At 44.4% G+C, this 16,093-nt stretch overlaps 1 protein-coding gene across 3 annotated transcripts in view; it reads left to right on the plus strand.

The window, feature by feature from the left end:
* The window catches only part of PIKFYVE (phosphoinositide kinase, FYVE-type zinc finger containing), a 583,956-nt gene that overhangs the window by 199,430 nt on the left and 368,433 nt on the right, over positions 1-16,093 (plus strand). For all 3 annotated transcript variants that reach the window (XM_082260055.1, XM_082260056.1, XM_082260057.1), the window contains 2 exons: positions 2,021-2,134; positions 4,781-4,889. In XM_082260055.1, the coding sequence (XP_082116181.1) occupies positions 2,021-2,134; positions 4,781-4,889 (223 nt within the window). The remainder of the gene's footprint in view (positions 1-2,020; positions 2,135-4,780; positions 4,890-16,093) is intronic.

Below are 16,093 nucleotides of genomic sequence, written 5' to 3' on the forward strand. Positions count from 1 at the left end.
ATCCATCCATCTCACAGGTGTGGCATATCAAGATGCTGATTAGACAGCATGATTATTACACAGGTGTGCCTTATGCCTTGTACACGCGTTCCGATAATCGTACGATAAAACTCACTTTCGACCTGATCGTACGATAATCTGATCGTTAGTACACAGCTTTCGACAGCCAATCACGACAGTTCATCCAACAAAACCTAAAGGGACAAATAGGAAAACTTTTTTTTTGTACGATAGCCCCGCTAACGACAATCGTTTCATCAGTACACTATGCGTCCGCTAAAAATCGATCGACAAAGACCGCGCATGATCAGAAACACTAAAATAGCACGGAAAAAGCCTGGCTGCCATTGTTTTTGTTTTGCACCATCTGATACGTAGCTAAGCAACTGATACTTAGCTAAGCAACCAGGAAGCTTTTCCCGAATCGTACGACAAAAATCATACTGTTTGCACGCATTGTTGAATTCGATGTTAGTATCATGCAACAAAATGCGAACGATAAGTCCTACGATTATCTGAACGTGTGTACGGAGCATTAGGCTGGTCACAATAAAAGGCCACTCTAAAATGTGCAGTTTTATCACATAGCACAATGCCACAGATGTCGCAAGCTTTGAGGGAGCGTGCAATTGGCATGCTGACTGCAGGAATGTCCACCAGAGCTGTTGCCCATGAATTGAATGTTCATTTCTCTACCATAAGCCACCTCCAAAGGCGTTTCAGAGAAATTGGCCGTACATCCAACCGGCCTCAGAACCGCAGACCACGTGTAACCACACCAGCCCAGAACCTCCACATCAAGCATCTTCACCTCCAAGATCGTCTGAGACCAGCCACCCGGACAGCTGCTGCAATAATCTGTATGTGTAACCAAAGAATTTCTGCACAAACTGTCAGAAACCGTCTCAGGGAAGCTCCTCTGCATGCTCCTCGTCCTCATCGGGGTCTCAACCTGACTGCAGTTTGTCATCGTAACAAACTTGAGTTGGCAAATGCTCACATTTTATGGCATCTTCCACTTTGGAGAGGGTTTCTCTTCACGGATGAATCCCGGTTTTCTTTGATTTTTTTTTTTTTTGCATTCAGCTTATGAAAAACTGGGGCAAAAACAAGTGTCGCCTTTTATAGTTTTTGTTCAATATAGATCTGAGGGGAAGATCTGAAATGAGGGGAAGCTCTGCTGAATTTTCTCATCCAATCATGTGCAAGCAAAAATGCTGTTTTTTATTATCCTTTGCATGTCCCCCTCAGATCTACAGTGACTGCACTTCCAAGTGCACTGGGATTTGCCTTTAGTAAATAAACCCAAAAGAGCTGTAGCTCGGCCCTGCCCCCTGCTCTCTCCTCATTTTCTTACTGGCTGTGATGGACAGCAGTGGGAGCCAATGGGCTCCCGCTGCTGTCTCAGCCAATGAGGGGGAGTCCCAGGACAGCCGAGGCTATTGTGAACATCGTTGGATCAGAAGGAGCTCAGAAAAGTAGGAGGGGGGGGGGGTTGTGAAGAGAAGAGTTTTTTTTTTTTTTTAACTTTTTATGCATAGAATACATGAAGGTAAAAAAACCTTCAGCCTTTAGAGCAACTTTAAATAATACAGTGCTAATGAAAGCGGTTTGTTAGATCTGTTCCCTTTTTTTTTTTTTTTTTTTTTTTTTTTTTTTTTTTTTTAGCAAAAAATACTTGTTAATCTGCCAGAAATCCCACCAGAAAAAGCTGTTATCAGTTAGCATGGTTTCCAGTTCTCTCTGTACCTACAGAGCACCTCCTCTGTGTTGTGGGGACAAGGGGAGGTCCTGATACATTTACTGTCCAGGGGTGATAATGTGCTTGGCCACCCTAGGACAGAAAGTGTACTGTTGACATAATCACCAGGTGAAAACAAAGTATGCAGCCATCACGTTGAAGGACTGGTCATCTGCAATATGCCTGGATAGGAGTCCAAAAGAATGTTATTTAGGATTTCATATAGCTGTTCTTCTATTATCCAGATGTTTAACCAATTTCAATATTTTCTTGGTTTAGCTACTCTTCTATTAGATTGCTTGAAGTTTGTGTGCCAATGCCTAAAATATATATCAAACAACACACTCCTTCAAAAGTTTACCTTCTACAAGATTTAAAAGACTTTTCTCAAAAGTAAGTATGTTTTTCTACTTCACATTTAAGAGTATTTGCTGTGGAACTTCTCTTGAATGTCCTAGACACACAGTTTAGAAAAGCAACTTTGTGAAATGCCCTAGTTTTAAAGTGGTTGTAAACCTCAGACGTGTAATATGAACAAATATTTCAATATCATCTGTGTATCACTTGAGAGCAGTCACTTCACTGGGTATGTGTTAGGTTCTACAACCACTTTAAAGCAAAATTAAACCCTCCTATCCTTTTTAAGCAAAGAAGCTGCCATCTTAGCCTCTGAATTGCCACTGCTATGATGCTGCACATGCAATCCGTTATGACACCAGTCATTTGATTGACCACTTTAACCCTTAAGTTTACTTGGGAACTAATTGGTGGCATCATGTTTTAGATGTAGCCATATATTGTAGAGCTTAAAGTGTGTGTGTGTGTGTGTTTTTTTTTTTTTTTTTTTTTTTTAATACCTAACAATGTCAAAGGAAGCCACCCTATACACCGTTTTATATTTACCCCTCTGGTAGCTAGTTCACTAAACCTTTGCACTTTTTGAAGAGATTTTGACAATGCTGCTATCTGACACCTCCAGGTGTGCCAATTAGCATTTCCCCATTAGGCCCCTTTCACCCATTCGGACCGTTCAGATCCGTCTGTCAGTTTTTCAGGCGGATCTGAACGTATGCCCCATGCATCTCTATGGGGCAGCGGATATCCGTTGAGACATGTCCGCTGACACCCGCTGCCATCCGATCCGATCCTGTCCGTCAAATCTGGACGGATGGCAACCCTATTTTCCATCCGTCCAGCAGATGCGATCGGATGAGAACGGACAGGCGGTCCGTTCTCATCAGATTCCCCCAAAGCTGAGATCGGCAGATTGATCCCCCGCTGAGAAGAACCGCTCCGTTGACAGAACGGAGTCGTGTGAAAGGCGTCTTTTTGAAGCTGGGGTTCCATCTGCTGCCTCACTACTGTATTCTGTAGTAATCTAAAGGTTCAGGACTGGATCAAAAGCAGGAGGTTCAAAACTTTAATTTTTTTCCTGGGCTCTTGTGGGCAGGCACATAAAAATACATAAAGAACAGTGGGATAACCATTGTCATCAAGTTGCAGCAGGACAACAAGCATAAATACCTTGATTGAATGTACTAAGAGAGAGCCTCTCTTGGCAAATATTCCCCCATATATTAGTTGAAAAACAGATGGGAATTATAAAGAGACCAGACAACTGCAGCCTGTTGAGGGAGAGTGAGTGAACATTAAGAACTAGGTGAGGTGAGAGGTATATTAGAGTGTCCAATCACATAGTGTTCTGATTTTAACATGTGGGAAAATGACAAATAGGATAGGGGCAGTGCAGGAAGGGAAGAAAGGGTGGGTAGTGGAAGGGAAGAGGGAAGAATGATGTTGACTGAAGAGAACAAATATTGGGGTATGTTGGGAGACTAGGATGCAAGAGTAAGAAAGGGGCTAGAAGAGGACTCCACACGGAAGATCCTACGGTACCACAGAAGTGGTGAAAGTAAGGACATCTGGTGGTCTAAATAGGTGAAGAACTTTGCTACAAGTCCTAAAAAAAATGGCAATTAAAGTTTCAAAAGTGTACCCAATACAAGCCAAGTATGTTAGAATTTCTCTGCACAAGCAAAGAGAGTGGAGGTGAGGTCCTCCATATGCGTAGTGTTCATTCTGGACAACTATTGGCCTATTGAAGAGAGAGTAGCCTTTCCATACAGCAGGAATGCAGGCTCTTGAGGTGAATAGGCAAATATTTCCTGTAGTTCATGATAGGGAGAGAGATGATGTGAAATAGGCAATCAAATCTTGTCTTGCCGCAAATACTGCTCACAGAATTTCAAAGGACACTTGCATGAAGACAAGTTCAAAAGATGTTGTGAAGAGGGCCAATGTGGGATTTTACATCTCCAACACAGAAAGAAGCTGAGGTGTAATAGAATAAGGGTTTTGCATACCCTATAGATGGGCTTATAGCCAGCTTCCTGAATTTTTGCTGGAGAAAATTTGTGAATGAACAGTAGCATACAGTCAGCCTGTTTTGACGAAGGTGAACATTCCAGTTCCCTAACATTTTACAATAAATTGAAGTAGCAGGGTCTCAAGTACAAATCAGAATTTCATTCGCATAGTGTAAACTAAACTCTGGTGGGTACATGTATGATATTTAATGGTTTAAATATTCGTTCTTAGCAAGTAAAGAACAGATTTTCCTAGTATAGTTTAACTTAACACAGTATTGGTTTTAAACATTTGTTTTCTGAATAAAATCAGTCTGTCTAAAGGGAATAAACTCCCAGTATTTTTCTTATGTTCGGTTTTATATCTATATGTGATTTTTTTTTTTTTTTTTTTAATGCCAGTTGACATCCATAAACCTGGGTTTCCCTTGGGGTTTAAGTATTTTTCTGTACTGGGGACTCCAAACCAAGTCAAGGAGGTTGGGTAGTTTTGTAATAAATGGAGTTAATTTTGCATGAACATGGATAACCTGGGAGTCTTGTATGACTTAAAGTATTAATGCTTTCCTAAGGGTGCTAATTTTTATCTTCCAGTTCATATTTTTACACCAGTAGCCATAGTAACTGTTTCACCTCCTAATGTTTTACTGCTCCGACCGCTATGTCTTGACAGAGTGACACAGGTGTATTTGGCCGTTGACGATCGGCTCACATCTTTGAAGACTGACACATTTAGCAAGACAAGAGAAGAAAAGATGGAAGATCTCTTTGCAAAGAAAGAGGTAGTAAAGTTCAAAATGAGAAAAGCATATGTGATTAGAAAATTGAATCTCCAGGCAATACTGTGTAACAACTTTGAAAAAACAGATGTTATTTGGTTTTTTGGCACTGCCAAAACTTTATATTTTAATATTCTAGAAGAATTACATTCTGAGTTAAAAGATAAATGTATTAATTGTACATTAAGGGACACAGGATGAAGTAAATTGGGTACATTGGGTTATGCTGCTGCCTTTAGGGGATTGAATATTTGCAAACAAAGCTGTAAAGAGAGATTAGTATAACCGCTCCCACTGCTCTCATGCTACATTTTTTGCTAGTGTCCTAGGACAACAGACAACATCTCTCCTTTTTGAAAGAAGTACAATTTTTAGAGCCGGTTCACACTGAGGCGACACGACTCCTTACTACTTCGGGGGCGACTTGTGCATTACATTGCACCACGACTTCGGAGCGACTTGCAGGGACTTCACATAATGGAAGTCTATGCAAGTCGCTCCGAGGTCGCCCCGAAATAGTACAGGACCCTTTTTCTGTTGGAGCGACTTGTGTCGCTCCTATTAGAACGGGTCCTGTAGCGGTCAATGGACCGCGAGGGAGCGCGACTTGTCAGGCTGACTAGTCGCCTGACAAGTCGCGCTAATGTGAACCGGCTCTTAGTGTTACTTTTTTAACAAGATTCTGTTTTCTTCTATCCAGTTTCTACTGTTGCTGCTGTGCCAGAAAAGGCTCATTTTGCAGCTTTCAGGAATGGCTGATCCTCCACATTGCCATGGAGGCCATACCTGAACCCTGCTGTGAGGAAGATGCAGGGCTGGCATGTAATGTGTTTTGCAAGCACTTGGCTCTACTGAAGGTGCTGGCTTTGACATCTGTCTGCAATGTGTGGGTTTGCTGTAGAAGGCTTTACAGGTCTAAGGCCTTAGTGCACCTACCTGTTGGAACCCTATCCCTTCTTAAGGACTGTGCCCACTGTGTCAGTGAATGCTTTCTGGAAGAGGCATGTCTTTTCGAACCTGCCTCTCTATTGCCAGCTTATCTGTATGGGCCACTTACCACCCCAACTGTCTTTATGCAGGGAGTCTGGCAATACTGTACTTGATCCGGTTCTTTTCCTCAGGGGTTAACATTCGGGGCTCCTACTGTGACATTTTTGGTCGCAGGGCTAGCAATACTTTTTCTGCTTGCTTTCTAACTTCTTAGGCCTCATGCATATGAGAAGAAAAAATATTGCGGTTAGACTCATCTGGCATTTTTTTATAGTACGCCTCTAGAAAGCAGCTGTAGGTTATCTAATGTGCATGTGGGCAGCCCAGTGGCTAAGTGGTTAGTTTGCATGTTCTCTCTTTGCCTGCGTGGGTTTCCTCTGGGTTCTCCAGTTTCCTTTCCACACTCCAAAGGCATGCTGCTGGGTAATTAGCTCTTAAATTGGCCCAAATATGTGTATGTTTGAATATGCGTAAAGGACTTGTGTAAGCTCCTTAAGGGCAGGGACTGATACAAATGTATAATAACTTATGCAATGCTTTACATATATAACAGGGCTGTAGAAGTACCCCAAAAAAAAACATGCATGTTGTGTTTACAGGCATATTTTAGAACCACATTTAGGGGTGTAAAAAAATTGATACCTGTGTTCAGAGGAGTTTTCCAGTGTAATTTACACCCGTAAACATGCAAGTGCGTCTAAACGCGTGCACATTTCATCTACCGGCTAGAATAAATTAATATTCCAGCTAGTAGAATGTTTACAGTCCTGTAATTCTTGCGTAAACGCGTGACATTAAAGGCCTTTTTTTCTGGCAACTTCTGCCAGCATATTGGCAGCATTTGTTCATACATTGGTGTTCCAAACATTGTTCATTATGTATGGTTCCTAGTGGCTCGATGGGATCTCAGCCTGATTCGGTCTGTTCCCCAGAAATTGCCCTTTGAGCCTGTTAAGTATATTTCCCTTCTACACTCACCTGATCACTCACTTGCCTTTGTCGTTGCCATCACCTCTTCCATCAAGCTTCTGAGTTAGCAACATTACCCTTTCTTGTAATACATGGAGACCCTTTAAATAGACCATTGTTCTTCCATCTCTGTCCTGCTCCTTGACATCCCAAGGAAATTTCCTCCCCACTGTCTCAATGTGTTACACACTGTTCTTGTCTATCTCTAAGCTGCTACTTCTTTAAGACAGTGTTAGCTAAATCTTGTCAGGAGGCAATTACAAGATGATTTACGGCCCTTCAGTCCTAACTCCCCCTGTGTAGTGAATTCTCCGTCTGCTGGCCAGGAGATGCGACGACACATAGCAACTTAAGCTTAGCATAGACACATCTAATTTATTTCAAATTTCGTTCACATTTTTAAAGGAAATTTGAGCGGCAAAAAAACACTTTAAACCAGTTACAATTCATGGGTCAACTTAACAATAGAACATATCTCCACCAAAAACAATACATGAAAAGGCCCTTGTGTTCCCCATACATCTCTGTCAATGTGCGGTGTCTCGTGTCTGAGATTGTGTTTGTGGAAAAGCCGATCCGTCTGTGTTCAGCTGTCTGATGTGTTAATGTAAGCAATTGTCAATTGTGTTCAGGTGTTGTCTGTAATCTCTATGCGAAGCCTAACTTGTAATGCATGAAAGGTAGGGATGCACCGAATAATCGGCGGCCGAACATTATTCGGCCGAAAATAGAAAAAATAGCACTTTCGGTGTTCGGCCGAATAAGTCAAAAGGCCGAATAATTTTGTGCCGAATAATAGGGCTGAACGATAGTCGATATGATATTGACTATCGTTCTGTGGCCGTAGGCGATATTCATATCGCCGAGGTCACGATATTTACAGGGGGAAGGGACTCGGAGGAGGACAGGAGGACTCACAGACTTCCGTGTTAGGCAGGGGAAGCCGGGACACTTCAGCGGTGAGCATACATACATTACTCACTCGTGCACTGCAGCCCGCCCCACACATTCAGTGAGTCTAAAGCCCCATACACACACGCAGATCGTCGTCATACAAATGTTCATCTTTTCTCCCCGGGATGTCGGTGTCTGTTGAAAAGTGCAAAGACAGCACAAGGACAGCACAAGAATTTTGTCTGCAGACTTCAGCTGACTGCAGAAGTGATGTCATGTAATGGTTAACTTTCCCTGTGTTTTTTATTTTCTGAGCATGCCCAGTCTTGCAAATCTGCGGTCTGTCGGCTGATTTCTGTACTGACAGGCAAACAATTGTCCGTTCTGGTGTCTGCAGACAAAAATTTTCATGTTTGCAAGAAAGACTCTTGTCCGCAGATTGTGTGCAGACATCTGTCGGAGGCACCATACTAACACGCATACAATCGGCAGATCTTTCGTCCGCCGACGTTTGTATGAAGACGATCTGCGTGTGTGTACGGGGCTTTACTCTCCTCCCTAGTTTTTTCAATGGCACATTCAGGAAGCCAATCACGCCGTGATTAGCTGCACAGCGAACCAATCACGCGTGCCTACACACCCGATTGGTTCCGCTGTGCCGCTACTCACGGCGTGATTGGCTTCCTGAATGTGCCATTGAAAAAACTAGGGAGGAGAGTAAGACTCACTGAATGTGTGGGGCGGGCTGCAGTGCACGAGTGAGTAATGTATGTATGCGGCTGTGCTCCTTTCCAGGCTCCTACTAGTCCACCTCCAGCCTCCTACTACTACCACTATGAGAGACTGTCTGTCACTGTATAATCTGATCGAGTCCACACTGACACTGACTGACTGTCACTGAGTAATTGGTGTTACCACATTAACCCTGACCTGCCCAGTGCCCTGTATCTGCAATTAAAATTTACAAGGCTGCCTGCATGCTTCCTGATTTCCATTCCCAGCATCCTTCCCAATCCCTACAGTTTCACTAACATTAACCCTATGGTACAAGGCTGCAGTGTGCACTGAATCCCATTCCCTACTGTAACATTTAGGGAGAGAGACATGAGAGGACAAGAGAGAGAGAGAGAGAGAGAGACATGAGAGGACAAGAGAGAGAGAGACACGAGAGGACAAGAGAGATGACAAAAAATTGGCAAAATAAATGGAAAAAATGCAAAACACCGCGTTCGGTATTCGGCCTTCGGCCAAACATTTTATTATTATTCGGCTTCGGCTTCGGCCAAGAATTTCATTTCGGTGCATCCCTAATGAAAGGTGTTTAAAATGTAAACACCCATCAATGTCTTGTCGTCTATATGCAAAATTCAACTGCCAAGTGTCAAAGGATGTATGAATGAGGTGTGTTAGTCTGACTCATTAATATGTAATTGCAAGGGACCACATTCCATTGGAAAGTGGGCATGAGCTGAAATGTATTATGAAATATAATATTTCAGTAAGGTGCATTGATACACTCTTTCAGACAGATTGACTCTTTTTGTCATTCTTGAGTGCACCTGTAGGAGACAGCCTGCTTTTCGCTCCACTATCTCCAGGTGGATGCGGCAGTTCATCATTGTAGCTTATAAACTTAAAGAAGAACTCCCATTTTTGCTTCCCAAAACAGACACATTGTGCATGTAAATGTATTACAGCCCCACTGTCCGTTTGTGTGCAACTTGCCTCATTTAGCAGTATACAGCAGGTTTCTGTCTGTGATGTCACTCCTCCTCCTGGCTGAATTTCAAAGTTCTCTGACTTCCTGTTTCCTTCCTTTTCCACTTTCATACTAAATATCCCATGATCCTTTGAGCCTCTAGTTTGTGTGGGCTATGGGAGTCACTTGTACCAGTTCTGGGAGTTGATGTGGGTGGGTCCTAGGGTTAATGTGGCTGTTTCTAGGCCTTCGTGTGGGTGGTGAAAGATGTAAATGTCATACCTCCTGTGTCATTCCTGTCTTGCAGCATGCCAAAGAATGGCTTACTGCTAGACTTCAGAGGAAGAGCTATGGAAGGTTATTATGAAGGTGTTTCCTTCATATGTAAATTATTCACTTCTTAGAGAGCAGGACTCTAGGAGGGCGGGGTCTGAGGGTGGGACTCTCCCTTTTCACACTGGTCGGAATATTTAACTGGGTAGGATTGAATTCTAATTGTGATTCATTCAATTCTGCCCAGCAGCAGGACAGCTTGCTTTCAGAACAGGCTGTGTATGAAGGGGTTTTCTTCTTGAATAATGCTGTGACCTGTGAGGAGGAACTTGGATCGTTTGGACTCTTTCTGTAGGTGTTACTGGATGGGATTGAATGCTAATTAGGATGTATTCAATCCAACCCACCATTATAGCTGTGAAGGAAGTTACATCATTTGCAGAGTCTGAAAGACTACAAATGGGAGTGTTAGACTCTAGCTGATGCAGGAAGTGGCTGTATAAGGGACTGAGTCTCTCAGCAGGATATACAGAGTGTCACATGATACAAAGCCACAACTAAACCCAGAATATCAGGGGATCTGCAGACTGAGCAACATGGTACAGTGGTATGTTATATGCTGGGACTGATCATTCTATTCAGTTCTAGTGAAAATAAAGTTAGAATTCAGCTTTAAGCACAAGGTTTCACCTTTCTCTGTCACAGCGCACTCTAGTAGATCAGTTAGTGCTTCATGAGTGTTTTCAGTGTCAGGCATCGGTTTCTCAGACTTGCAAGACTGCCACCTGGTCATTTGTTCACACATGTATTAAACCCAAAAGCAAACCTTTATTGCAGAAGTATTGAATTAAAATTCACAGAGGTCCAGTCAGTAAAATTTTCTTCTAGCAGAGGTCCGAATGTCATGTCGGTACCCAATGGCGTCTTTTCGCATGTGCCAAACAGCATGTTGCCGCAGCATCATGCAGTTTGGTTCTGCGCCATTTTGGAAAAAAAAGGTCAAGGACTTCTTTTTCTCGCAGGTAGTTCAGCCCATTAAAATGGGCTGACCTACCCACGATGTGTGCGCCACATGCACATATCTGAATCCATCCTTACATCAGCGTCCTCCGTCCCCACTGCTCATCACAGTCCCCTCCCCCTTCACATCAAGATCCCCTCTTGATAAGTGTGTCCTCAGGTCCCCCTTTACATCACCCCCCTTACTGTGAATGAAGTGATGTTCTCACACTTCCTTGGCATCAACCCCCCACATTACTGACCTCAGTCCCCTAATCTCCCCCCACAATGCAGTTCTCAGCCACCCCGTATTACTGTCCTCAGACCCCTTCACATTACATTTCTCAGCCCCCCCACATCACAGTCCTCAGCCCCCCCCCCCACATCACAGTTCACAGTCCTCAGCCCCCCCCCCCACATCACAGTCCTCAGCTTCCCCCCATCAGTCCTCAGCCCCCCCCCACATCAGTGTCCTCAACCCAACCCCCCACATCAGTGTCCTCAGCCCCCCCCCCACATCAGTGTCCTCAGCCCCCCCCCCACATCAGTGTCCTCAGCCCCCCCCCCACATCACAGTCCTCAGCCCCCCAAATCACAATCCTCAGGGGGCCCCCCCACATTGGTCAGGGGCCCCCCACATCGGTCTCAGGCCCCACCCCAAATCGCAGTTCTTGGGGGCCCCACCCCAAATCGCAGTTCTTGGGGGCCCCACCCCACATCGCAGTCCTCGGGGGGGCCCCCCCCCACATCGCAGTCCTCTGCCCATCTCAGCCCCCCCCCCCCCCCACACACACAAACACACACACCTCATGGTCCCCAGCCCCCCACTTTATTGTCCTCAGCCACCCCACACATTGCAATCCTCAGTCCCTCACTTTAATGTCCTCAGCCCACACACACACACACACACACACCAGTATTTTTGGGTAGGGGGGCTTAGCTGTATTTTTGGGTAGGGGGGCTTGTCTGGTGTTGGGTCGGAGAGCGGTGGGTGGGTGTTGCGGTCGGCCTCCCTTTTGGGGGTGTCTGTACCTTGGTGCTGCAGGGGGGGCCCTGGGGGGTCCCCTCCTGGTGGATGCCTTCTTCCCTTGGGTCCAGTGGGGTCCCGTGCAGTGCCGCCATTTTGCCGTGGAGGCTGCATTCCCAGGCTTCAGCGGCCATTTTTGTGTAGTCCAGCGGCCATCTTTTTGGTTTCCCATTGAGAATAGTGGTGGCCATTTTCTTGTAGTCCCGAGTGCGGTGATGTGCAGCGGGGGCCTCTGTCAGTGTCCGCGCTTCCTCTTCCATCCCAGTGTGGCAGGCTGTTTGGCGCTTTCCAGCTTGGGGGTGGTGAGTATGTGGGTATACAATCCTTCCTTTGCTATACAGTGCCACGGGTGCGCGGATTCTTGTGGTGCTCCAGCGGTGCGCGGGGGGTTCTTTTTTTTTTTTTTTTAAATACTTTTTCTTTTTGTGCTTGGTGTGGCTCTGATTTAACCTTGGAGCCTCTGGAGTGTGTATCACCACCTGACCCACTCCTGGAAGCTGCGGGACCGTCTGGGTTTCAGTCTGCCCTGGCGGCCATGAAGGCAGCCCTGCAGTCACTTGTATCTACAGTATATATGGCCCTACGAAGGAGGCCTAGCAAGAATCACCCCCCCCCTCCCTTCACCTGTATCCTCTGCCTCCTCAGTCTGAGGAGGATTCGGCCACTGCGGACGAGAGTTAGCCCACTGGGTCTTCGTCCACTCACTTTCGAAATAGTGAGGATTAATCCCTCTCCGCAGCCGCGCATGAAAAAGCGCTGGTGGAGGCATTAATTGTCAGTGCGGGAAACTTCATAGTTGGGGGACTCAGCTGACACTGAGTTGATGACGCCGTTGCAGTTTGGCACCCGCAAATCTTCCAAGGTGATGTAGGGGTTTCCCTTTCCTGCCTATTTTGATGAGATTGTCACTAGTCAGTAGGGTTTCCCGAAGCCACGGTTGGAATACCTAAGCGTTTCACTAGGGATATCCTTTTGGGGAGTCTCTCCTGAACAAACTTACGGTTCCACCCTTTTGTGCAGGGAGTTCGCCATCTGGCTCCTCCGGTGCGATCCCTGGTACCTCCCAGGGATCTCAATTTGGTACTTTCCGTACTTCAAAAGTCTCCTTTTGAACACATTCTTGAACTTCCTCTGCTCGCTGTCGCAGAAGGTGGCTTTTTTAGTCGCTATTACTTCAGCGCGTAGCGTGTCGGAGTTGGCTGCGTTGTCCTGTCGGTCACCTTACCTGGTGATTCATAGGGATAAAGTGGTGTTGCGACCCTGTCAGGCATTCCTTCCTATGTTTTTTTTTCTTACGGATGGACCTCGTAAGGAGCAGGCTGCATCTGCTGCGACCATTTCCAGGTGTATCAGGCAGACTGTGGTGTGGGCCATTTCTATTAAGGGTCAGGTTCCTCCTTTCCCTGTCAAGGTGCATTCTGCCTCCTGGATCTTCCGTCATCAGGCGTCAGTGGTTCAGGTGTGCAAGGTGGCTATGTGGTCATCTGTACACACATTCACAAAGTTTTATAAGGTGGATGTACTTGCATCTTCGGATGCTGCATTTGGCCGCAAAGTTTTGCAGGCTGCGGTTGCAGAGGCTCCCGCCTCTTGAGTGTGTAATTTTTTTACTGGTGGTGAGCTCCAGTTGATCCTGATTGGCTATGTTTAGCCTTGTTGGGAATTATAAGTATTGCCATGTTTTTCCCACCGCTCATATTGACACTGCTTTGGGACATCCCAATGGTCTAGAAGACATGGAGTTGTGTCCGTCAGTGAATGAAAGAGAAAACTGGATTTTTGTTTTAATGTAAATTCCTTTTCTCTAATAGAAATCTAATAGAAATCCTTTTCTCTGAGGTTCACTGATGGACACAGCACCTGCCCCTCTGTTGGGTTGAGTTATGTATTCTTCTGACACTGCTTGTTACAAACTGAAGTCCTATAGCAGGAAAAGATGGTATACCCTTTGGGACTGCCTCAGGGACGTACCCAAAATTGTTTCCGTCTAGTCCTACTCCTGAAGAGAGAGTAGCAGAAGCCCAATGGCCTAGAAGACATGGAGCTGTGTCCATCAGTGAAAAGGATTTCATGGTAAGACATAAATCCAGTTATTTCTAGCCTACTTCTGTTAATCTGAATGAACCCTGGAGGGGGTGCCGCTACCGGGGATGTGTGGAAGCAATTGTGTGGCTTCCATCTGACAAGCAGGAGTCTGCTTGTCATATTTACATACTATCCCTGTGGCTATAAACACTGGGAATGTGTGTAAAACCCCCCACGCGAAGGTCCATACGATGTGTGGACCTGGCAGCGAAAGGGTTTAAGGCTGCAGACAAGCGCTACAGCTTTCAGTCCGTACCTCTGTACAGGCTGTATATTTGAAAGCTGCAGGGCTTGTGAATGAACTAGGAGCATGCTTATCAGCACCCTCTCTGTTCATTGAGAACTACAAACTGTCTGCCACGGGGGGAGGACTAGAAGTTGTAGTTCTCCAATTCAGATTCCTTTGAATGAATGACGTGCATGTGAGGGGTTGGGATGCATGTTACACATTGCATCCTAAATATGGGTGTAATGTGTAATATTCTCCAAAAGGTAAGCTTAGCCTTTAAATGTCTAAATTTGTAGATGAGCCACTAGAGGGCGTTCTCGGCACGATCACGCCTGCTTACTGCTATGTACTCTATTAGGCTAAGTAACCACTTTTAATAAATACATTTGCTTGTTTGCCATACAACAGCTCTTCCAAATTAAGCCTATATGTGGGAATCGGAACTGAAAAATGATGCAGAGAGCTGTGTGCTTATCTCCTTCAGGTACATGCAGGTATTAGAGGAACAAAAGGAGAGAAAAGAATCTGCTCGGTGTGACCAAGCTGGCAGTACCTATCACTCCCTCCCCTAAATGACCTTATTTCCTGCAAAGTCCTGATAAGTAGTACAAAAAACAAAGACCTTTTCCCCCACCAATTCAGCATGTTTTGCCTGTACAAGGGCTTCATCAGGAACAAAGTGTTTTTAAACTAAAAACATAACTGCTCAAACAAAACATGAAGCATGTGCGTAATGGCAGCCACCATAAAGCACCATCTGTTTCTAATAGTGCCTCCAATTGCATCCGTACATCATCAATGTCGCTTGTAGTATCACTAGCTCACTACTGGGGACATAATTAGCAATCTCCATCTCCAATACAAGCCTGTCTTGTTGCAATTCCCCACCAGGGGCATACATGCACGTTTTTACAAATTTCATTCCATATTGCCTGCAATGCCTCTACACACCACTGAAGTCAGTGGTTCTAATCCAAATCATCAACTTTTCATAAGCCCATCTTGTGGCCAGTTTGTATACCAATTTTGCTAATTCTAATACCCTTTTATATGATTGTTAGTGTTGTGGAATTTTTCTCAGGTACAAAATACCTGTTACCTGTTAGTCAGTGATACCAAATCAGACAATATATAGCTATATATATATATAATGAGATCAGACAAGACTCAAGATGGCTGAATCATAGTGACCTGATTTATTACAGCGTTTCTGGAGTTTATATATACTCAAAAATGGGTTTGTCATTACAATCTGACATACAAGAAATGGGTTGTTATTAACATCTTTTATCCAATCAAAGTTAACAACTAATTATAGTAAGCATTATGTCAATCTAGATTGTGATTCTCTGTCATATGGGAAATTTCTTGGTGACGTTCAATAAAAGTTCCAAAGGGGCTTTTTAGAAGATATTATTGGCTTTGTGGTCAGCTGTCCAGACAGAGTTGATATTCTGAGAGATAGGGAATTTCCACTGTTTCGATCATCTGATATATTCTTAGCCTTTGCAAGCTCAGTGACACATGTAAAGAAATCAAAGTAAAATGAGATTAACTCAAAAGACATTTTGTTTAAGATAACCATTCTAAATGCCAGTCAAGGCATCCTGCATATGCAGCAAGGTATCTTGTAAAGGCCAATAAGGTATCCAGAAAATGCAAGATGGGTATGCCACGACATTAGGATTTCATGTGATCAACCACTACATTTTGTCTGCCAATTGTGCCAATCAAATGTTTTTGTGCTACATCATAATTGGGTTATGGCATTTTTTCCTGTCAAAGCCCTTGTGGGTGAAACATACTGAATTTTTGAGGTTAGGGGTTTTATTTATTTTTTGGTGCTTATTATCAGGAAATTTGCAAGAAAAAAGTTATTTTAAGGAGGGAGTGATAGGTACTGCTAGTTTGGTATTATCTAAACAGCTTCTTTTCTCTCCTGTTATCCCTACGGTTTTCCTTTTTTGCTAATTTTATTGACTGTATAATCAGTTATATTTTAGGGCCTGGTGGGCTCTGTGCACAGAGAGATAAGAACAAAG

The sequence above is a fragment of the Pelophylax lessonae genome (assembly GCF_965119305.1).
Source record: "Pelophylax lessonae genome assembly, chromosome: 6".
NCBI classification, from domain to species: domain Eukaryota; kingdom Metazoa; phylum Chordata; class Amphibia; order Anura; family Ranidae; genus Pelophylax; species Pelophylax lessonae.